This window comes from Porites lutea, chromosome 2 (assembly GCF_958299795.1).
Source record: "Porites lutea chromosome 2, jaPorLute2.1, whole genome shotgun sequence".
NCBI lineage: Eukaryota > Metazoa > Cnidaria > Anthozoa > Scleractinia > Poritidae > Porites > Porites lutea.
In genome coordinates this window covers 50612678-50637477 of record NC_133202.1, presented here as the reverse complement: position 1 = coordinate 50637477, position 24800 = coordinate 50612678, and the positions used below count along the sequence as shown (strand labels likewise).

The following is a 24800-nucleotide window of genomic DNA, read 5'->3' as shown; positions in this document are numbered from 1 at the left end:
ACGACGACGGCGAAGGCAACGAGAACGACAAAAAATGGTTGAAAAAACAATAACTTTGCTCGTGCATCACGCTTTTTTGTACATTTCTTTGCCGTCACTGTACGACTGACGTGAAACGTCCTATGATAATTTCAAGTTTTATGGTGGACGTCAACAAAAGGCAAAGATTTTCTTTTAGTTTCGTGAACTTAGAACTTACAGTCCTTTAGAATTCAACTCCTGAAAAAATCGCCAACATTTGACAAATTAAAAGAGTTGGAATAAGAGCGATGACGTTTCAAGCAGCGCGAATTCACTTTTTCGGAGAAGTTTTTGCTGCCGTTGCCGTCGTCCCTACGATCGGGACCTTACGATCCGACAACAGCGACGTCTATGAAAACGTCGCTGAAAAACAGACTCCGCATCATTTTAAACATTTTCGCGATTATCCCATTACGCCCTGTTACTTAAAAGAAGGGCATTTTGGCCGGAGCTGACGAGAGGGGAACGCGCTCAAGTTCGGACAGAAATGATAGAATTTATCGGCTTGCCGTTCCCGTTCCCAAGTAAACTTAAAATTTGGTCATTTCACGTCGTAGTTGTGCAAGGATTGCAAAGAAATGTACAAAAAAGCGTGATGCACGTGCAGAATTGTTGTTTTGCTCATTAAACCTATGGCTTTTTTGACGTTCTCGTTGCCGTCGCCGTAGTATTCGTAAGGTCCCTGATCTGACAAAGGCGACGCCAACGAAACCAACGCTGAAAAAAAAAGATTTCGCATCTTTTCAAACCTTTTTGGCGAATATTCCAAGTTGCCTATTTACTGTAAAGAGGGGAAATTAGGTGGGAGCTGAAAAACCTAGGCCGCGTCCTAGTTCAGAGAGAAAGTAACATTTATCACCTTCCCGTTCTCATGAGTTTCGTAAGAACCCTTTAAGGAGAAGCAAAAACATTGCAAAAGTAATCGAACTACAGCCTCTCAACGCAGAAGTTGTTGGGGCTTCGTAACGCGTTCCTACCCCACGAACGTTAGTGGGGCAGGAACTGAGAGTAAAGACCATAAAAACGACAGGCACGAATTGTTCAAGAAACCTCACTAGCTGGTAATGGACCTTTAAGACTTTGAATGTTATTGTAAATAACGAATGAACAACAATTTTTCATTAACTTTACTTTTATGCCCGTTGCTCCTGCCCTTCAAAAATAAAAGATTAGCTTATTCAACTTTTAAAATCTGTTCTTTTCTTTGGTTTCGCCTTGGTCGGCTCTTGTGCTTGAGTCGAACACAATTCCGTCAATTGAGTTTGGCACGGCATAAGCATGACGTTTGAAACTAGCCTTAATCACTCATCCTCTTCATGCAGAGTGGCACATTGGGGCTCGACCAGATTCCTTCATCGCTCTCTAGAGAGTTGTTGCTGCCCTGTCTTTACTCTTAGGGCCTGTTTACATAGAGGTGGGGGACCCCAGGTAGGTGAGGTAACCCTCCAGTCCATATAATCTCTCATTTTACAGTACTTTGATCACGTTTACATGATAGGTGGGGTGACCCGCCACCTGTTACCTCACCTATCTGGGGTCCCCCACCTCCATGTAAACAGGCCCTTAATCACAGACCATACAAATGACGTGAAAATGTTAAAAACTCTGCCGTGAATCAGAGGGGCACATAACTGCGAAGGTGGGTGGCGAGATCAAGATTTTGATATTTTACAAGAGAGAATTCTCTCTTGATTTTATCAGAGGACCCTGTACATACACTTCATTCCAAAATGGCGACAAATTTAGTTACTCTTTTGTCTTCGCGAAAATTAGTACTCAATGCCTCCTTTACAAGTTCTTTGGACTTTTGCGAATGCAGTCGATGCAAAGAGTGCTAATTAACATAAACAAATGATATGACGAATATTGCCATCGCTTTAGAATAAGGCGTATAGCTTGCGCTAAAGTGAAAGGCAACAGACAACAACTTCAGAAATTCATATGTAGCCAAGTGTAGTAATTCAATTTGACGTGTGACAAGCATATACATCTTATTTACAAATTGCAGTGTTCTATTGAAAATAGCAAAAAATTCATTTCATATATTATTCCAAGATAAATTCACTCTAGACAGCACTACACGTCCACAGAGCGATCTAATTCATTCAGTTGCTCTTCTAGTGTTCCTGTTACGCGCCACAGGCGAACCAACCGGTCGCTGAAACACAAAAAAAGTTGACAGTAAATAAAGTGTTCCATGCTGCTAAAAATCAAATTCATAACTAGAAATAGAAATAGTTTTCTCACCTTGATGCTGTGAATACGCAAGAAGAATTCGTACATATAGCGTTGATAGGATGTCTGTGCGCTTTTATTTCACCTGAAAATGAAAGGTCTGGCGTTAACTCTGAAATCTGATTCGAATCAAACTAAAATTCCACATTTGATTTTGAAATCTTTTGTGTCACCCGAAAGAAAACTATATTACATAAATATTAATAATAAGAAGAATGCATTGCCCTTCGTACGTCGAATCCGGGATTACCGAAAAGGAGATCCAGCTCACAAAACCGCGACATCTGTATATTCCAAATTTAGAAAAGGAACTTTATTATTTAATTATCGTTCTAAAGACGTGTGATCCTCAAATAAAAGGGAAGAAGAATAATAGAGTACCTACCCACCCACCCCACCCTCCCCCATCCCCCGCACCCCCGCCAAGAAAAAAAATAAGTTAACTTACACACAGGAGACCCATTCTCCACTCGCCACAGCTTGAGCATTCCACCACGACAGCCGCTGAGCAGCACGTTTTGCGGACGCAAGAAATCTAACGCACACACCCAGTCCTTATGAGCTCCGGTCATGTGCTAAAAAAGAACCACAACAAATCGTCACGTGATAGAGAAGACTTTAACCTAACATCTGACTAAAACTAACTGCGCAGATGTCATTCTTGATGTTTATCTCTCAGGCGTATATCAATTCACAGGCTACTTGCGACAAACGGCGGTAGAGAAACGTCCTTAAGCTAAGAAAGTTATGTCATTTAGTCAGTAAGAATTACTTATTTTCGCCGCACATTTGAAATGTTCCGCATTCATCATTATCAACACCACTGCAGTAAGTCGATTCGACTAAGACTGTTCTAGGATTAAGCATAGTTTAATTAGTCTCCTCCATTTAAATATGTCGTTGGCACTCTCCAGCCAACGGTTGAGATCGATTTCGCTCTATTTCATGTTTCTCTTAACAACATCTTTGAACCTTAGCCTCCCCAGAACTGAGAGTATAACAGCTTCTTTGTTAGTCTGCTATTATCAATCCTATGCACGCGAACCAGCCATCTAAGATTTTAACAAGTGCCAAACTCACCTGTACAAGCTGTTGAGTTTCAGTATTCCATTTTTTAATACTATTATCACGTGACCCACTAAATAGATATTTTCCTTTAAGAGCTAATGATTGGACTCCATCATAGTGAGGTGGCTCCAGCTTGCTCTTAGCAGACTGCAAGAAACATGATGATGAGGTCAATTTAGCCTGCAATGCTGGCGTTTTCTTTAGGCTAGCAAGAAGTTTATTCGACCGGGTGACCGCCACGTCAAATCCTTATCTCCCCACCCAACCCCCCCCCCCCCCAAAAAAAAAAAAAAAAAAACTTTGTTACGGTGCCAGTTACACGCAATTTATTATCAACTGACTTTTACTGAAGATAACAGACATACGGTTTAACATTCCTCGGGGCAAAATCGCTGCACATGTCCACTTCTAAATGATTTTTATCATCCCAGTCGAGGATTGCTTTTTTACTTCTATAAGTAGGCGATCACGACAAGGAAGAGGAACTTAATCCACCAAACCACGAGAGATGCACAAAGGCAAAACCTAAGTCGATTATCAAGGTTACCGCATTTCCTCTATTTAGGGCCAACCTCTTTTAAGCCTATCATCAACCACACTGTACAAGATATATTTCAAATAATGTATCACGTTGTTAAATTGCTCGGATTTTACGATTCTGTCTAAAGCCTCTCACGCACGTGAACCGTGAAGTAAGACAAGGGTACATATCCACGAGTCACTTCAAAAGTGTATATCAAGACTCTGTTAAATACCAGTTAAGGACGAGGGACATTATCGACTCTAATCAACTTCCATAAAGTAAAGAAGAAATTCTACTAACCTGTACGCCGACATTAGAGCCATTCAGTTCAAATATCTGTAACACACACACACACATACGACATATCAGCAATCATTATTCCTCTCTAAAGAATATATTTCAAACACTCCTTACAACAAAAGCAGAAAATGTCGAGAAAAACTGAAAGTACTTATTTAGATACTTAAATTCAAGGCATTGAACAACCACAGTAGAATGACTTGAGAATAAGCTCAAAATAACACATATTCGACGGACCATAATAGCTCTATCCCTCCGAAATGGTACGTGGTATATTTTTGTAGTTTTATTATGGGGGTCCATTAACTATCTCACCTTGACGTAATGATCACGTGAGCCCGTAAACACGAGGGATTCTTTATTAGTTTCTTTGAGTAGCACCGTCATAACTGGACCAGCATGGCCACCAAGCTTTCCAGTCATAGTATAACTGATAAAAAAATAAATAAACAGGAGTGAAATGCAATTTAATGGAAGCGAAAATGAAAATAAAGAACGATTAAATACACTGACTTCTGCCACAGCGCTCCGTCAATAGGGACTTCTCACTACGGCAAAGGCAGCGAAAAAGTCTTTTGCAAAGTGCATTTGCGTTCTTTCGAACTTCATTGCGACTTTTCGATCTCTCAATTTATCACGTTTAAAGGATTTTTTTTGACAGTGAAAATCTAAGAGTCGTGATCAGGTCCAAAAAGGCGAATAAGAAAAATTCGTTGTCGTGCCTTGGGATTACGTCGCATAAGAAAATCTCTCGTCACAGTTGTGCAGTGACGGCAGAAAAGTGTACCAAAAGGCCAGAATTCTTGCTCTGCTTATTAAACCTGTTGCGCTTCTTTGGCGTTTGTTGCCAAGGCTGCATATTAAGCGCTGGTCAATTACCGGGTCAGAAAGCTGTTTTATTTGTATTTCATGTCGAAGTTTCAATAGTTTTGGAGATAACTTAATAAACTATCAGTTAACAAAACAATATTGACTGGTTTGTCGACTACGGATCGCGCTTTTATTCTCGGACTTGGATTTTTAATATTTGGCTTCGCCCCCAAAAAGTTACAGAGCTTTGAGAACGGGCCGCAGGTGACTTACCTTTCTAAGTCCCACATTCTGACGGTGGTTCCCATGGCTGCGTAAAGCAGTAAACCATCAGCGGAAAGCTTCAGGTCGTTAATCTGAGTCTCTGACGTCATACTGGACAAAAAGGTACCCAGAGAGGAGCCTGGTGGCGTAAGGCTTTTGATGCACTTACCATCCCTAATGTCCCACACCTAGAGCGACCAAACGGAGTCAGCAGATCAGTGTAAGATCCTTTGGGCAACAGCTCAGCTACCCTTTCCCTGACCCAACATCGCCAGCTCCTTACTACGGGCAAAATGTTGGGTTAGGGAGGGGTGGATGGGAGGTTTCTTAGAATCTTACTCTGATCCCACGATTCTGCAAAACTGCCGACCTACCCTCCCCTAACTCAATGTTAAAACTAACATTTTTAATAAGGGCAAAATGTTGGGTTAGGGGAGGAGTAGGTGGGCAGTTTCTAGAATCTTATACTAATCCGAGTTAGTCAAAGACTCATGTGTGATTGGAAAAGGCGGTCGTTATGTCAGCCAACAAACGACCTACTCAACACTAGGGTTCTCAGCAGCTCAGTGGTTAAAGAATTCAACTGATGTCTGGAAGGTCGTTGGTTCAATGCCCATATGGAACTCGGAAGATTTTTTCTGAGTTCTTTTCTCCACACATATCATTCTACGTATTAAAACTGACGAGCCAAACGAAGAAAAAAATGAGCGAAGTGTTAGGCGAAATGATTCAAAATACTCAAAACTACTGCCAACATTTGGAACAGAATGTTGCAAAAAAAAAAAACAAGTCTAGCTCTGGCACTGACGAGTTCAGAAATCTGTGAGAGTCGAAACATCTAGTGAAAATCGCTCTCAACTTAGGTACCCACGTTGCATGCATCCCAGTTCAAAAAGATACAATTTTTTCTTCGTTTCCTTTCCCATTTTAGTAGAGAAAAATCATAACAGTTGTGTAATAATTTGATTCGCAGTTTTATGTTTTAAACGTTTAGGACGATACACACTGAATTAAAGAATAAGCAATAGCTAAGCGACGCGCATAAGACACAAGGACACGCGTGCGTCTTCGTCCCTCGCGGTAATCTTCTCATTTGCGCCCTATATTTCTCAGGCGCTTGCTACTAAGGCAAATGCTCAGTCTTTACCTTGATAACGTTCTGTGACGCTCCAAATATACGCTGTGTTTTATGACAGTATCTCACGGCTACCACGTCTCTTTTGTGACCAGCACAAGACAATGTCTCCTCGCCTGTGTTAAGATCCCAGACTTTAACAGTGCGGTCTGTGAAACAGTGTCAGCTTAAGTCAGTATCATTAAGGACACCTTTTAAATCCTTACAAACTCTTTATACAGAAACATGTCACATATTTCTAACTTTCGCGTTTGCACACCTAATGCCATAGTTTGGCCATTCAAAGAATCCTCTGAAGCAATGCTTTTAAATTACACTATTTGCTTTTCGATACAACACAAAGTTAAATTTGGTATTTTTTTTGGAGTAATTTAGTTGTGGTAATACCTCTTTAGGAGAGCCAATTGTGAATACAATGAACTCACCTTTAGATCCGGTAAACATTAAGTCTTCCGTGACGTCGAGCGACAGTACCGCGCTGTTGTGACCCGTCGCGGCGTAAGTACAGACCAGGGAAGCAGGTTTCCCCGCAGGGGGACGAAGTGGGAGCATCCGACCACTACACAGGGAGAGAAAAAAACGTATTGTATTAACCCTATAATAATATTCTATTGACGCAATTGTTTTTAACCATCACAACATTTCAAGAACAGAGTAACCAACACTGAAAGCGTTTTCTTGGGGCCCACGAGCGTAACAATTTATTCGTTCATGTTCAAAACGAAACTTGGTGTGTGCGATTCAAAAGAGACTAAGACGGAAGTAGGAAGGTAGGGACGAAGGTGCGGGGGTGGTTAAGGGAGGTTTTTACCGTCGACGTTTTTGGACTTTCCAACAAATCTAACTCTGCTTTCAAAAACGGCAGCCACAAAAAAAGCTGAGCTCTCGCACGTGCGAAGAGTATCAGCCTACACTAAAGACTAGAAACAGAAATCCCGCTGGCCTACAATTTTGTAGAGAAAACCTGATGGCAAAACAAGGAAAAAGTAAACACAAATAACAAATTTTTTTTCATTCGGTCAACTACAACTGAATTGCAGCAAAAATAGGACATTCGTCAGTCGTGCTAAAAGACGTGCCAATGAAACAGACGCACTGACTATTGTTGAAATAGGGGCACCCAACGACCGAATGTTTCCAAATACGCCAGAAGTGTCTCAGATGGTTTCCTCTATGCTTTAGAAGCCTGTTTGGTTAATTTGGAGTTGCCCTAAAAACTTTTTATCTGTTCAGATGTCTTCGGGGAACTTTGGTCGTAACGAAAGTTTTAGGTGGCTTTTTCATCTCATCCGAAAGTGTTAGCTACCCTTATGGGTCTGGTCGAGAGTTTGAGGACATGAAGTAGCCTTGCTTCCATTAGGAGATCATAGGGGACGTTTTGTCTTTATACCGAAAGTTTTAGGAGACCTTTTCTTAACAATGATAGCAATACTTTGGTATTGAAATGTGAATCACACAACCTCCGAAAAACGTAATTAAGCTATTACAAAACCTCCGAACATTTTAGACGCATGGAACGGTTATCCGAAAATTTTTAGCTTTTCTCAAGCTTTAGAAATTTCTAGGCAATATTTGCTCCTTCGAACAGTTATTGTACAGAAAAAAATCGCTAGGTGCCCATGCTGAAAGTCATTTCCTCTTGCGAGATTTGCGTGACCTTGAAAATGTATGTACTTACATGTCAGGGTCGGACTCCTGAGCGAGGCTGCTTGTCAACCGAGCGAACACATCATCGGAGGTCTTCTGCAAAACAGCGCTGTCATCAACCCTAGCAGAATGGAGAAAAGTGTCTTCCGTAAGAAAACCTGTAGACTAGTAAAACAGTAACTTTACTTTAGAATTAGCGACTCTGGCGAAAGAATTGTACAACGTGATCACTGGAGTGTTGTTGATCAAGAGTTGGATAAATACAGGTTGGGAGTAAATGTATCTCATTCTCATTTCACATAGCTAATCTGTGGATACAAAAATCAGTCAGAGTTAATATGATCTATTAGCCAAGTAATAAGACCGGGATCTTTATATTTGACTGCAAGGACGAGATGATTACGAATTAACATCGTTTGCCTTTTATTATTACATAACCGTTGCCGCACCAATCCTATTCCTGACGTTTAATAATGTGCTAGTCAGCAACAGGAAAGCGTAGTTTAGGGATACTATTAGCTCTAAAACTCGTAAACACGTGTTAAGAGTGCTGTTGAGAAAAATCTACTCACTACTATGGTAGAAAAACAAATCGTCCAATCCAAATTGGCATGAATAAACAAAGAGTGTTATGGGGAAAGCTAACAATGTATGAAGGTATTGAATTTTAATCTGAAAGCACTTTAACAAGTCCACCTTGAGCGTGACCATATTTCAAGGTCTTGCTGCACGGTCGTGTTAAGATTCCACAATTACTTTTCGTTAAAATGGAAACGTTACAACAATAACTTTTTTACTTACCCTGCCCCAGGCCTGTCTGGCAATGACTTCCTCTGCAGAGCAGGCGAGGTGGGCTGGGACCTAGGCATATTCACGACTGAGTTCCCGTATTTGCTGCCAGGAAAACTTCTGGCCGACTTTGATTTAATATTACCACGAACTAATGAGGCAGGAAGCGCTACTGTAGAGCTATCAACGAGAGAGTTGGACCGGGATGACTTGACAGGTCCCCCCTGACTTTGACTCTGTGTGCCTTGGGGTGCAGGAGGGGGCAGCATGAGAGATTCGCAACTCTGAGCCTTGCGAGACTTCTCTAACTCCAATAGTTTCTGCATGAGTTCCGGGGATATCTGACGAGCACCCTTGGGCTCCCCGGCAACCGGAAGAGCAGGTACTAGTGAACGATTTGGCGTTGTAACACCATCTTCCTCGTCCCCGACTTTGTCAAGCAGAGGCGGTCGCCTGGTTTTGATTCTATCCGGGTATAAGAACTCTTCCTGTGTACCAGTGCGACGACGTGCCTACAAAAACATAAAGCACATTCAAAAATTCGAGTCACTATGCTGAAGCATGGGCAGCCATAAAGGACGATACATTCTCTTTTAAACTCTCTACTGCGCATATGTTCTGCGAGAAGGGGTAAACAACCAAATAAACCCAATGAAACAAAAAATGTTCCCTCGGCCGGATGATCCAACCCAATGAATATTTGTAAAAACCTTCAATTAGAGTCTAATTGAAGTTTTTTTACAACTAACCTATTGAGGACGAGGTTCCTTGGCGAGAGAATTTTCAAAGAAAGCGCTTAAGAACGCAACAAAAACTTTCAGCGTACGAGGTTGATATTTACAGCCAAGTCCATCCTCCGCCGAAACTTTTACCATGTTCGAACTCCGTGCGATAATAGGGAGCTTAAGCAACGATGACGACAACGGTAGTGAAAACACCGCTTAAGAATGAATTTACAGTGTCCCAAACCTTACCGCACCTATTTAGACAAGCTCGATTAGTCAGATGTGGCCAATTTTTCCTGCCTTTCAATTCGTAAAGACTGTATCCAGGTTCAAAAAGAGAATTCGTCGTTGCATGTTCACGTCCTCCATAAAACGTCCCGTCGTTGCAGTGGACGTCAAAGAAATGTACTAAAAACCGTGATGCACGTTGTTTTTCCATAAAACCAATTGGTTTCTTTTTTTCGTTTTGTTTGTTTGTTTGTTTGTTTTTTTCACGATCTCATTGTCGTCGTCATCGTGGTTCTTTAAGCTCCCTAATAGCCTAAGTGACTGGTGTTTCTGGGGGGAAATAGAAAGAGAATTGCCAAAAGGGGAGACAGCGAGGAAAGAGAAACTTCTTCCCTCTTTTTCTCCCTTCCCCGCTTCGTCCTTTGAAATCTCCTTTCCCCTACCCCTCAGGGAAGAGCTGCTGCTCAGCTCATGCAATAAAAGCTAACAGAGCACTTACCTTGTCTTTGGGTTTGGTTGTAGGTACTGGCTGACCTTCCTCACCGGAATCTTTTAATGTATTACCACTGGAACTCCTGTGAGGAGCACATAAATGGTTTTGTTATGAAGCAGGGATATTTTCCACAACAGCGCACGTTCTCGTTGGTCACTTGGAGATCACATGACGTATGAAAATAAAACTGTTTCCCCCCCAAAAGTCTCTGAGCGTAACACTTGGCCGCGAGTTGACCGCTCCCTGAGATATATGTTTATAAAACTGTATCCTAGTCTTGACGGTGTTAAAAGCAAGCGGTGATTAGATGTGAGGGTTGGCCGAGTTTAAAAGGCTTAGAAGGCGGTTTTGTCAAACATCGTTTAAAACCTGTTATGACAACTGGCCCTAGCTGTTTATTATTTTCCCCCTTATCACTTTACTCTGCTCCTCCGCTCCTTTGTACAATCGAGAACCAACCAGGCTTGTTTAACTTTTTTACACCTAGGAGACGCAGCGTTTTTATTTACTGTTTTTTCAATGGTTGCCTGTTTGTTCGGTTTCAAACTTTCCACAACAACTCCCACAACACGCAACCGGGTGTGCAAATGGACGCAACATGTAACATCCCACAATGTTGGGAGTTGTTGGCCAACAACGTTGCGTTCGTTTGCACGGGGCTTCACGGACAGTTTGTTATGTTCCTGGGGAAAGAAAGCGCTTACAGGTTCCGTGATATCAACCCGCTCAATACGGACACCCGGTTAATACGGACACTTTCTATGGCCCCCTCAACGTCCCTATTAACGGGGTTTGACTGTATTCATTTGCGGCTAATTGTTGAGGTTCAGCATCACGTTTACGTCAAAAGGCAAACGGGAATTTGTACCACGTGACCAAGTTTCCCCTTTACTTGTCGTTTACTGTTGATTATTTCTACACATAAATTAGTTGTTTCACGCAATTTTTTAGCTATAAGAATTGTTTTGGGTTGTTTTTATCTGCTCAGTTTCTATTTTGAGAAATTCTCAACTTTAGTCTGACGTTTGCCGTTTGCCGAATACGTGAAGCTTAAACTCTCTAATAACTCCGTCTTCAATAATACACCATACCTGGAGAGTGTTCCCGCATCATCCTTGAGTGAGTTTAGTGAATTCAAACTGGTCTACATAGTGAGCAAAAGGAAATTGAAGGTACTTATCAGTAGTGTATTGTGCACAAAGATTTACCCAGCGTCTCTCGACGCAGGTGCTTAAAAGCGTGCGCTACTAGAAAATTTCCTCACACAGACAGCGGCCCGCTCTTCCTGCGATCAAATAGACCTCATTCACGATAATATAGACATAAATAACAAAACAGCAAAGAGAAAAGCAACTTAAGATTTCCCGATATTTCGGACGGACAAGCCGTCCTTCTTCAGGGGATTTAATGGAGAATCGGAAAGTCGTTACAATGCAAATAGTATAGAGGAGTAGCAGTTGGAAATTTGATACAGAGGTAATGTAAAAACCTAAATGGGCCAATAATGAGAAACGATTCAGACAAATTAGATAGTTTGGTGACTGGAAAAAACAAATAAATAAATATCATTCACGATACCCGCCATCTTTGCACGCGCTCTAGGATCGATGGGATAAAAGTAATGTCGCGTGGTATTTCACGGGTTATACTACTGCATGAGAAATTACTGCAATTTGATTGGCTTAGAGCAGTGGTATTTCAGCTTAATTTGAAATACCTACATGTGAAAAAACGATAAAATTTGCCAATACGAGTTATTGCGGTCGCGTTTGTTTACTGTGTTAAAACAAGACGACGATTTAGTGGTTACGCAAAATGTACAGCTCGAGTTTCGACAAAATTTACGTCATTGTTGTTTGCTGTAAGTACATCTACGGTCGCTACGACGTCTAAAAAAAGTAACAATGATCACTTTCACCATAATTTCCCATCATCGTCTTTAAGATGAAAAGTTTTTCATTTCTGGTGTTTAGAATAAATTCGACCGCGATTTCTTCCATTGGCAAATGTTTTCACTTGTTTGCCCCTTGAGAAACCACGTGACATCAGTCATTAATCTCGTGCAAAGACGGTGGGTATCGCGAATAAGGTCTATTGCAATTTTATTTTGAATGGATCTGACAACAGAGAAAAAAAATTGTGATTTATAAACGTCTTAAAGAGACTGATATAATTAGAAATAAATGCATTTGAACCTCACAGTGGACTTCGTTTAGTTAGCATATATCGCATAATCGTTTTATTATGTCCACAAATAATGCCACCTACTGTGAGACAGGCTGGGATAAAAGCATTATAGCAATAAAAGATTAATTCTAAAGATATACAGGGTATCCCTCGTTAAGTTACGGCATGTTTTCTGCCAGAAATATTGCCTTAACAAAGACTTGACTGCACTGAATTATAAATAACTTCGCGGATTTCCTACCAGCGATCCTCTCAATCGATCCCTCAGTTCTGAACCACTGATTTCAGAGTCCGTTCCAACAGCCGCGGCGGCGAGATTTTCGATACTGCTGAAGCTGTCATGATATTGCAGCACGTGTTGAAGTAATTCCTGTTGAAGCTCATTGTGTTGCTTCATCGCATTCAACCTCGCTTCCACTTCCTTCGCTGACGCTTCTTTAGAGGAAGCTTCGTGGCCCTGAAAGAAAGGATAACGTTAATACAAGGTAAGCAATTACCAAAGAAGAAAAACAATAGTAGTTAAAAAGTAGAGAAGGCAGCGAATTTTTTCACCCGGTTATGTTGCATTTCAAAACAGTCGAGGGGTTGGGGCGAGTATTGTCTTCAACCTCCCCCTCCCCTGCCCCGCCTTTTTCTTCCACCCGAGCGCCTACCCCAAGGGTTGCTATTTCTACTCTTCTCAATCTTCCTCGGTAATAAAATCAAAGATGGTTACATGTACCACTACACTGTGGAAATAAACAAGCAGCCTTCGCCCTAAACTACAAAACAGCCCGTATTTTTGGGTAGGTCAAGAACGCGCGCGAGCGGTCAAGTGAAAGTGCTCACGCCGGCGATTAGCGCCTTGAAAGACCGATTTTGAGAAAAAAAAAACGGACTGTTTTGCATTCTTCCCTTTTCCTCCCCAAAACACACTGCAAAAATGCGCCTGCATTACAGACTATAAAGCCATTCTAACAAGGATTTGTTTCTCACCAGAGATATAACTTTGGTTAGGAAATGTTCCAGAAGAATACGAGCTTCGGACAGTGTACATGTAGCGAAAAATTCTCCAATCTCAGCAGTATCTCCACCTTGTTCCTACAGATAAACGAAAAAGTCTTTCAAAAAATGTGCGTGCATTTACTTGGCTATTAAATGTTACCTTTTTTTCAGGGATTATCATTCGTCGCTTCTGAGTCACAGTTGCAGATAAAAAAGATAGGAGATAAAAACTGTTAAAATCGTTAAAAACTATCGCTACAAGTCTTTCTCAGTGGGTAGCTAGAGTGGAAAAGAAATGTAATTTGAAAACAACAGCCAACATTTAAAAGTTATGCCGTTATCATTGAGGCAAGGAAAGATGACTACATAGAGGTAAGAGTTTTCTGTCATTTGGTATCCTATTAGCTTGAATTTACAGCCAACTCATATCGCTCCCAGTCGCTGGGAACGTCTCCCGAAACGTGCCAGCGACAGCGAGCGATGAGAGGCGGTTGCATTCCCAAGCTTGAATCTTGTATGCGTAGGGGAAAAGAGTACCTTTTAAGGCTATTGGTGAAACAGACTGCGAGAAAACTGTGTTGATTACTATGCGGCCTGGGCCTGGTTACGCCTTACGGGCAGCGAAGGACATATCCAAGACCCCTCCGTGAAACAGGAGACTTTTTTCCACATACAAAGTATCTCTGTTAATTGTAATTGTTAAGTACGACCGTCGTAAACGTATGTCACGCGCTTTGGCACATTTCTATTCTGCCCTCCCCTAACAGCTCTAAAGAGTAAACGTTTGTACCTCCATTTCCATGATACTTGTTTGACAGTCTGTGATATTTTCTTGCACGTAATCCATGTGTGCTGTCAGAGCCTCTAGCTGTTCCTTGATCTCCTGTACATTGCCTTCTTCCTATGAACGTTTTACAAAGAAAAATATTAAGTCAGAGGAACTTTCTTGCCCACAGATGCATTTCATAAAGAAAAATTCAAATCCGGTGCTCTTCACGAAGCCTTCTTTAAATAACGCGTGGAAAGATTGTGTGACAAGCCGAAATGGTAAATGCCATAGTTGGGTACACGAAACAGTCATCTGAGTCAGTGTCAAGGACTGGTGCGATCTAGCCCTTTCCATGCGATCAGAGAGCGGGAACGACACACAGAGAAGTGAGGAGGAAAAAACAGCTAGGGAAGTACGGCAAGAGGGCGAGGGAAACTCCTTTCCCTCTCTTCCGCTCCTTTTGCTGCTTAGTTGTTGTCGTTGTTTCTTTGTTTTTTCGCTCTTTGTTTCACCCACTCTCTCCTACCTGAACGCCTGGCGGAATAGGCGAAGAGTGAGTTAGTTAGGGAAGGCAAAATTCTTGTAAAAAGACAAGAAATCCTTCTATTATATGCTCAAAAATACCTTTTGGGATGAAACAGCACTGTTATATTTCATCTGACACTTTTCTAACTGTTTGCTGAGACGATCGCGGTCCTGTATCCAGCGATCCATGTCAGATTCCATATTTGCGATAGTCTGTCTTTTGAGTATCAATGACGTTACCTGAGGAATGAGATTTAAGAAAAAAACGGTCGTTTGTTAAATTTTGAGTCAAAAGAAGTTAGGGAGCCCGTAGCTGTTACACTCAGACGAGCCAACTCAACAAGCTAGAAGAGGTCCAAAGTAAACAAGGATAGATGGTTTCAGTACAACGTAACTCATTCTGCTGCAAATTTTTCTTTCCATAGTGAAGTAATTTTCAGACTGGGACATGCAGTCTGATTCCTAAATCTCTATTTTGGGGTTACAGTGTTTACAAAACAGGGAATAGTTGGCCATGTCAAATTTTCTTGAGCCTCTTTTTCAAAGCGAGTCCTGGCGCTACCCTTTCATATGAAAAGAAAGACGTTTTCATTCCCGCGCAAGTTGATGACTGGTTGTGTACCAGACCTCGCTTTGAAAAAGAGGCTAAGAATACTCAAATGGGCCATTCCTTAAAGAAGATTGGTAGCATCAATATTTCTCGTTCTGCAGCTTTTGAAAACACGCGTGCAATTTACTAATCCATACATATTCATTCAATAAAGGTTGCTTTGGGCATTGGTAACTGGCAATTGGGCATTTTTACATACGAAACCCACTTTAATGATTTGCTGGAGTCACCACCAAACAATGCAATCCAATGTCCAATTTCCAATGCCCAAGCAACTTTTGTCGAATCAGCTATATACAACAAACTTTAAATATTATCTCTGATATCATATACAAGAGAACTCAAATATTATCTCACCTTCTTATCGATAACGTCCCATTTCTTTTTAGCGCTTCGAGAGGCCTGCTCCATGGTTTTCTTCTTTCTTGGCGATTTGACCGGAAGTCCAGATGGCCTACCAGCTGCACCAGAAAATCTTGAAGTTGAAGATGAACTGCTGAGCGAGGTACTTGAAGTGACAGCGTGCGAACTGTTATAGTTGAAATCATGAGTACTTGTTTCAATGCCATTGAGTTCTCGAGTACTCAACATCGGTTGGTTTCGTTGTTCCCCAAGCTTGCCAGACATAGGTTTCTGTTGACGTCTAAGGGCTTTCACCTGTGGAAAGGAACTCGCTCTCTTAGCAGGAATTGAAGGCACTTGCAATCAGTGGAAAACATTAGGAAAGGTATTTACTCCTTGCAGACTTTACATTACAATAAAAACCCGCGAGCAAGAAGCTGGTTATTAAGACCGGTTATGCTAAAATTGGCCAGTTAAGTCTCCTCTACACAACCTGTTTAGCCTAAAATTTGAAACGGGTTCTAATTTTCCAAAAACTATGAAAAAAATTATGAACACTTGGGCAAATAAGATAAGTAAACATTCAAAATCCTCTTTGGAGACAGGTGCCTTATTACCTCAACTGCAATGCATTTGAAAGCAGATTTTATGAAAGGAATAAGCTGAAGACCACTACATACTCTTAGCTACAATGTATTTTTTCCTTCAGTAAATAAGAACCCAATTAACAAGAACCTGAATAGCCTAAATTAACTTATTTAGGCTAACTTGGGAAAATGCAGGTTCTTAGTCGCGAGTTTTTAACTGTATCACAGGGTTACTGATTTAGTGAACATTAGTAATTGCCATTTATGTGAAGAAACCCACCTCCACTTCACCCTGGCTCCCAAGTTTGGTTCTTTAGAAGTGTTAAAATAGAAATAAACAGCGACCCAACGAAGCCGAAGCGACGCAAATGTAGCTCACGGTATATTTACCTTAACGTTTATAGCAATCCTAGTAAAACAGCCAAAAAGGATATAGAGCTTGCCAATATCTTGAGTGTTTAAATTGGCAAATTTGTAAAGATACGCCCAACATTCGTGGGCAAAGTGTAATTTATCCACGGCAGGATTAGCACAGTCGGTAGAGCGCTTGACTGCAGAGTGCGAGGTCGCGGGTTCGACTCCCGAGGCCGGAACAATACTCAGGGTCTTAAAGTAACTGGGAAAAGTAGGTACTTTCTTTGCCCTGCAAACAGGTAGACCTTCGCGTGGCTCGCGGATGATCACGTAAAATGGCAGTACCGTCTCCAGTAGGAGACGTAAAATAGTGAAATTCAAATACCGTGCTTTTTTTTTCAACCATTAGACTCTACCTTCACGGCAAGATCGTAGAATGAAAGACATGAAGTAGGTTGACAAACGGAGATGAAACCACTGCCACTTTCAACAGGTTTTTTAGCGACAACGATGACATTTAGGCAACAGTTTTCGAGAGCAAACCTGCTTTTATCCAAGCCATCTGCAATCATAGTCGTAAATAATATATTTCTTGGCAACACAGAGCCATATATTCAGGTATGCTCTTTGACACACGTTGTCAGTTTGAATTGTATGTTACATGGCACCTTAAAGGATATCGACAGCCGAACTATCTTATATCTGAGAGACATGAAAGCTCGCACGGAATTCTTCCAAAATAATTCAATATAATTGGGACAACAGAATAAACTATTTTGGAGGGAAGAATATAAAAGAGATCAGTACTTTGCAATTATACATGAGGACGGTAATTTTTCTTCGTAATATGAAGTTATTCATTCTCAATATTAAGAGCGAAATAGGAAATTGGAAATTTTATTTCCTCTGATCATACAGCGTGTTTACTAATGTATCAGAGCATTTTTAGACGAGTAACAGCGAGGATCGCTCTTCAGTTCTAAAAGGTAAGAATTTTTGGTGATAGTTTCTAATTACTATACCCCTCAGATGAGTGTTTACTATCTGAATGCTTGTACTACGTCGCGTACTGGAGGTGACACCCGTTAGATCTGAGAAAATTTTATACCGACCATTCAAATGAAAGGTACATACCTAGCAAGTCAAGTTCGCTTCTCTCTGACATTGTTTATTACGAAATACAGGGCAGTTTTTAAGCTTTGGAGTTTGTGGATTAAATTCTTAAGTGACGACACTGAAACGGAAGCTATTGAGCAGTTCTGAAAAGTTCTTTGTGATGAGTTTATTACTCAAGTAGAATTCAAGCGGATCGAAACAGTGACCATTCAAATGAAATCTGTTGTGCAGTATTTTGTGCTGGTCGAAGTGATTTGAAAGTCCATCGTCCGCAATGAGACCCAGCATCAAATGAGAGGTGCTGGAAGGTCAGTTTATTATGAAAAAGTTGGTTCTACCTCTTGAATATGGGAATGAAATTTGTGGCCATTCAAAAGGAGAGTACTAAGAAGAACTTTATACTGGTACTGTTCACTGTGCTCTACAAGATGGTTCTAACTTCAAGTCTGCGGATGAAATCCTAAGGTGGGACATTAAAATGAAAGCTACTGAGCAGTACTTTCCTGCGGTATGCTTCATTCTGTTTCATAAACTATTTATAGTTTGTCATGATCAAATCTTGTATTAAAGCCTGTTTACATGGAGGTGGGGGACCCCAGGTAGGTGAGGTAACGCGCCACTCCACTATCTCTCGTTTTTATTTGATCGCGTTTACATGATAGGTTGGGTGGCCATATGAAAGATTACATGGACAGGCGGGTTACCTCACCTACCTGGGGTATCCCAAGTCCACGTAAACAGGCCCTTAGAACCTGTAACATTCCAAATGAGAGTTGCTGACCAGTTATGAGCAGCATTTTGTGTGGTCCTTTTTATTTCCTGAAGTTCCGGTAAAAGATATGAGCAGTGCATTGATAATTGGCTGATTGGCTTCAGGGTCACCTGCATGGACATACCGTAAACTGCCGTTAAGAAGCCCCCCCCCCCCCCCCCCCTCACTTTTAAGCCTGCCAGTTATAGGCCCATCTATCTGTAAACAAAAAAATACATCAAATGATAAGCCCCCCCCCTCCGGATACAAGCCCCCTCTAGCTCTAATTATAAGCCCCCGCCTCTGAATTCGAGTTGCTTCGACGTTTTGAAGCCTAATTCCAAACCAGTAATTGCAAAACGTATTTTGATCAGCACTGCTATGGCTTGTTTCCAAGCGCTTTTCCTATTTCCGTTACTAGCCCCTCCATTTATAAGCTCTCCTAAAACCCCTTACAAAGTTGTGTAAGCCCAGCATTTATAAGCGGCAGTTTACGGTATGTCCTGTCAAAAAAGAAAAATTAGGGAGCATTAACATCGACGACGGCAACGGCAGCGAAAACGTCAGTTTTGAAATGAGTTCCCGTTTTTTCAATCTTTGTCGTGTTTATTCCAATTTGCTGAAAATGGCAAGTGTGGGCGAATTTCCCCGGAGTTGATTTCTTGAGGACCGCACTCAAGTTTAGAGAGCGAAAAAGAGATTCGTCGTCGCTTGTTTACGTCCTCCATAAAACTTGCAACTAGGTATTTTCACGTCGTAGTCATGCAAGGACGGTAAAGAAATGACAAAAAAGCGTGATGCACGTGCAAACTTGTTGTTTTGCGTAATAAACCTACTGTTTTTTTGACGTCCTGGTTGCCGTCGCCGTCGTCGTTGCTAAAGTTCCCTAATTATTGACAGGCCTGCACGCACAATAAATTTCTACCTCTTCCTGTTTTCTCTTCAGCACAATATCCCTCTGCCGTTTCTCCATTTCCAAATTTTTAATAGTCATTTGTCTTAATCGCGACTCCTTCTTCAATTGTGCAATCTCTTTATTCCTCTGAGCCTCTTGCTGTTTGCTCTTCGTCGCTTCCTCCTTCATCTGCTTCATAAGACGAACTTTCGTCTTCTTTAATTCACTCAGCTCACTCTGAAATGTTCTCAGCTGCTGCTCGTTTTGTGCCTTTTGTCGAAGAAGTCTCGCATGTTCTTTCTTCGCAGCCTGCATCTTTTTTAGTTCTCCTTGTAAGTGGCTTATTTTTTTCTCGTAATCTCCACGTATTTGCCGGACCTTCTCCTCTGATTTAGAGTCTTGGTCTCTGACGCTTTGCAACACCTTTAAAGAGAGTAAATTAATATACAACTAGGAAGTTATGCCCAAGCCTTTAAGAAAATAATGCATATTTCATAAGTCCTTTCTTAATTCACAAAACCTCTAAGTTGATAAGTTTGAACGTACTTTGTAACAGTGAAACCATCAACAACTATCATGAACTATTTTGACTTGCGGTCAAACGGTTTATGAGATCGTGTGATAGTTCATGATATCGAGAACCGGAAGTAGCGCACTTACTCCTTATAATGCTTACGGCCAAAAAAAGTGACGGGTACGCTGTCATGTGCCTACAATGCGTTACAGAAACATTCGTTTGCCATCTTAAAGGGTCACAGTCAACTTTGAGACCTCGCTGACTTGGACACTAGTTTTGAAAAGCGTTTACCTCAGCCCGAAATCAAAGGTACGCGTCGGATAATCTACAAATCCGCTTTAATCTTGCCTAGTGTTTCATTCGATCGTCGATCTTTTACTGGAATCCTGTTCCTAAGTATTCTTTTACTCATCCTATAATATTATTTTATCATATTTGGTTGAAAACGGTATGGATCACGTATCTTGTGATGAGCAAATCAGCTAAGAAATGGTATGTAATGCGCATTTGCAACAGCTGACGGTGTCCCTTAAAGGTAGTTTGTAAAACTTTACTTTGCTGCTGTCTACTGACCGACTTTTGCACACTTGTTCTCAACATCAGGGTAACACCTGGAAAACTCCACCTTAATATTTTATCATACCTGGGAGTAAATTCGCCACTTTAAAAAACAGAAACTACGGCGAAATCGTGTCTGTTTAGAAGGAGATTTTAGGGTGCGTTTCTTTAGGATGATCCGGATCAGGATCAGTAATGCGAGATCACTTGGATCATGGTACATCAAATTGATGTACCATGACCCAAGTGATCTCGCATCACTGATCCTGATCCAGATCATCGCAATGAAACGTACTCTTTAGTCTTTAAGTCTTTATTTACCTGATCTCTCTCCGTTTCAGTTTCTTTGATCTTGTTATGCAGAAGAGACAGTTTCTCCTCATACTGTGTCTTCAGCGATTGCAGCTTCTTCTGGCTACTCTCTAGCTCACCAATGAGCTTTTCTTTGATGGAAATCTCAGTTGACAGATCAGCCAGATCGCCTGACAAGTCACGGCCATTGTCTGTTGTTATAAATCATATAAAAGTGCATAAGTGCGCTGTGTGGAGTATATAGGCAGCTTTAGGCAATGTTCACACTACACTGGATACTCTTGCGCGGCATGAAAACCATACCGGATAGTGCTTCTGTTCACATATAGAAACTGTGCTTTTGGCACGAGTTCTGTAACGGAGTCAAGCTGTGCCGTGCCGATCTCGAAAGTGTTGCGTCACATATTAGCCTGCGAACGGCAAACGTTTCTCCTCGCTCATCGCCGCTAAGGGACGTTTCGCGAGAAGGAACGTCTGCGACTCAGCGACAGAAATTCGCGAAACGTCCCTCAGCGGCGATGAGCGAGGAGAAACGTCTGCCTTTCGCAGGCTAGTCACATATTAGATAGGTTCTGTTTCACACTTTGCCAAAGTGGTGCAGTGTGTGTCTGTGAACAGGTATTCGAACCGCAGTGGAAGTGTCGGAATAAATAGGAGACGAAAGTAAAAAATCGGGAGTGAGGACTGAAGCTCTTATCAAATGCCCTTCATCTTCCCTGCATACCTAAGGCCACTTCATCATCCTCTGAGTCATCGTCGTCATCATCATCATCTCCATCATCTCCCTGCTCTTCATTACCTTCTTCATTTTCCTGCCGGACAAAAAATGGATAATGACATGAAAAATCATTAACAATTCCAGCGTCTGTAGAGTACACTGTGGGAGGACTAGCTCGGTCGGTAGAACGCTAGGATACGGAGAGGAGTTCAATCCCGGGGGCTCGACCAGTCCTCAGGGTCTAAAAATGGCTGAGAAAAAAGTCCTGCTTTTGCCCTGAAAAGAGCTAGACCTTGACGTGGCTCGGATGACCACGTAAAAACGGAAGCTGCATCTTCAGCAGGGACGGTTTCAAGAATTAATACCGCCGCAGAAGTAATGTTCATTCACCAGACCTTAAGGATTTCATAAGTTGTCAATCGCCCTTCGAAATGATGCCTCAAAAGTTAGAAACGTTTTCTATATCACGAATGGGAACAACTAGAGTCAAACAACTTTACACGTGAAGCACACTTTTTAGTACATTTCTTTGCTGTCCCTATGCGACTACGGCGTGAAACTTCCCAATTTCACGTTATATAGCGAACTTGACCAAACGGCGCCGAATTTATCTTCCTTATTTACGATTCTTAGGGAATTCAACTCCAGGAGAGTTCGCGTACATTACACAAAATGAGCGAATTGGGAAAATCACGTTGAACTTTCAAAGAACGTTAAGTCATTTTTCAACGTCGTGGTATCTTAAACTCCCTAACATTTTATGGGTCGAGTGAGTAAGTAAGGTTTTAAAGGTTTACCCACGGTGATTTAAATAAACTTAACGAACAAAGCGTGTAAGAGAGCATAATCTTGAAGCTTGGGTAGCTAAAGATTTGTGAGCGCCCAACAATTAAGATAAAATATAAAAAGTAGAACTTACCTCATCTTCCTCCGTGCTGCTTTCCTCGCTGCTTTGCTCGCCCCATGGCTGATCTTTTCCTTCATGATTATGATTCAGCTTCTAATAAACAAAAAAATTAATAAATCACAAGTTAAAAAATTGTAATGAAAATCAAGCAAAAAAAACTGCCTTTCATGAAGCACATATTTGAACCATAAATGTCAGGCAACAACCGACAGAATTTTGAACACGTCCCGAGTGTGCCCCAGCCTTTAAAAACTGGACAAGAAGTTAAATTCGTATCCGCCTTTATTTTAAGCCTAGCACTCTGACCACTCGTCCGCATCATCTCCCCTAATACAACCAGAAACACAGCGGCTTTAAAGAGATGATACAAAGAAATTGCACAATCAAAGAGAACGCTGTTTCTACTAACAAATTGCTCCTTGACATCAATCCTCCTTCAAACGAATCCAGACTGCCAGATATTCAAGAATTTACAATCTTATCTTCTCCTACTGTCGCCAGGTTAACCTTTGAGTTATTTTTTCTTCAGTTTTATTTATCTACAAAATCATACATCGTTTAATTCTCATCTTTTTTTCTCACTAATATCAACAAAGAACATTATCCTTCAATTTCATTTATGTACTGACTCATTGTAAGCACCATTTAGACTCTTCATAGTCGCCTATTTTTCTGTAAGATCGTCGAGATTGAGCAATCACCGTCACTGGCAGCCATTTATTTTTGTCATTATTGTTTTAAAATTTACCCGCAGGGCGGGCGTTGGGGTTTATAGTAGATGGAATAGTCTTCTTCAAGCTAGACTAGGTCAAGATGGCCGCCTGTAGCGTTCGTTCTCCACCATTTCACCGATAAATAGGGGACTGTGAATAGACTGGTACCATTTAACTGTTTTTTTACACGCCTGCAACTATGACAAAACTTAATGAAATAATTATCACAGAATTTTATACAATTACTAAGAGTAACATAATCAAGGTTTACAAAATTTATTCTTATATCAAGTCACAATAATTCAGGAAAGTTTTATTTAGCTTCTCAAGAGCTAATTATGTGTCGATGTTCGACTTTGATTATTAAATTGTAACTCTAGTAGCAACCATTTGTTAGAGAGACATAATGCAACATTTAAAATATAACTTAAATTGCATACTGTTTATAGACTAATTACGCCGACAAGTTCACGCATAGAGAAACCTTACCAAGAAGATACTGGACTGAAGATATGACAGGGAAAGAGTAGAAGCTCAGCCTTGCTACCTGTGATTTGAGTTCTGAGGCTCGTGAAGTGATAAAATCGAAGCATCATAAAGGTTAAGTTACAATTAATAACATACTAATACAGACTGGTGGGATGTTAGGAATGATCCTGAATAAACGAGAGAGAGAGACAAATTTTTATCATTATAGTCAAGAGAACAGAGTTGCTTTAAATTGACTCACAGCCAAAAGTATGATTCAGATGACACAAATAGCAATGGATGTGTGTTGGGAGCGTCATGGTGAACAAGGTAGAGAAAGTATGATTTTGTGCAATGGCAAAAGACAGACGGACGGAGCAACACGGATATATTATACAGACAGATCGAGCGACCCACAGACAGACAGACAGACAAACAAACAGACAGCCACATAGACAGACTGACTGACTGACAGACCGACCCACAGACAGAACGATAGACACACAGACAAACGTGTAAACAGAATAGAACTGTGCAGATAATTTCAGATGTAATGCAAAGAAGCCTGTGAATTGCCAAAGCATTTTTTAAAAACTGTCCTAGTAATTCACTGGTTTCTCAATACAAGGCACTCACAAATACAAAATCTCAGGAACGTAGGCATATCAGCAAATAAGCGATGGCATTCAACACAATGGCGTTAAATAACACAAATACGGTAAATTTCCGCTTATAAGCCCTGGGTTTATATCTTCGTTTGCAACCACGTGACAAGGCGGCCATGCTGAGGGTCAATACAACAGAATTTTTTCTCGAAGAATTTACATGAAAATAGAGTTTAGTTCCAAGAGGAGAGAAATGTTTTATTCTTGACCACTAACATGGCTGTTGTGACGTCACGCGCAAACCAGCAATAAGCGTGGGGAGCTCATAAACGGACTGAAAATTGCGTTTCAAAACAAGCAACACAGCAGTGATGGGAAATACGTTTACAATTTACTGGTTTTTAATTAAGCTTCAAACGGCATAATAATTCGAATTCATTTTCATACATTTGGAACAGAATTCAAACAAACAACACAAACATTGACATTTACTTTGACGGTATTTTGCTATGAAGCTTTAGTTATAAAAAGAGTAGAGAATTAAAAAAAGTGGTTAACTTATTGTTCCAAAACAATTTTTCAAATTTTGTGTTTGCAGTAGTACAGTGTTCTAGAAAGTCATCTTCTTAGATTCCTAATTGAAT

At 41.0% G+C, this 24800-nt stretch overlaps 1 protein-coding gene across 2 annotated transcripts in view; it reads right to left on the bottom strand.

Annotated features, from left to right (window-relative positions):
* Positions 1-1957: 1957 nt before the first annotated feature.
* LOC140928952 (kinesin-like protein KIF21A) overlaps positions 1958-24800 on the bottom strand; it is a 41714-nt gene continuing 18871 nt past the window's right edge. For both annotated transcript variants that reach the window (XM_073378756.1, XM_073378758.1), the window contains 22 exons: positions 22383-22463; positions 21470-21557; positions 20755-20936; positions 19389-19781; positions 15671-15970; positions 14803-14943; positions 14200-14310; positions 13401-13505; positions 12667-12882; positions 11330-11382; positions 10245-10320; positions 8805-9304; positions 8035-8124; positions 6782-6915; positions 6369-6505; positions 5231-5409; positions 4463-4577; positions 4148-4183; positions 3337-3471; positions 2705-2831; positions 2269-2341; positions 1958-2179 (listed from right to left, as the gene is read on the bottom strand). In XM_073378756.1, coding sequence (XP_073234857.1) covers positions 2098-2179; positions 2269-2341; positions 2705-2831; positions 3337-3471; positions 4148-4183; positions 4463-4577; positions 5231-5409; positions 6369-6505; positions 6782-6915; positions 8035-8124; positions 8805-9304; positions 10245-10320; positions 11330-11382; positions 12667-12882; positions 13401-13505; positions 14200-14310; positions 14803-14943; positions 15671-15970; positions 19389-19781; positions 20755-20936; positions 21470-21557; positions 22383-22463 — 3354 coding nt within the window. In that variant the 3' untranslated portion in view covers positions 1958-2097. The remainder of the gene's footprint in view (positions 2180-2268; positions 2342-2704; positions 2832-3336; positions 3472-4147; positions 4184-4462; positions 4578-5230; positions 5410-6368; positions 6506-6781; positions 6916-8034; positions 8125-8804; positions 9305-10244; positions 10321-11329; positions 11383-12666; positions 12883-13400; positions 13506-14199; positions 14311-14802; positions 14944-15670; positions 15971-19388; positions 19782-20754; positions 20937-21469; positions 21558-22382; positions 22464-24800) is intronic.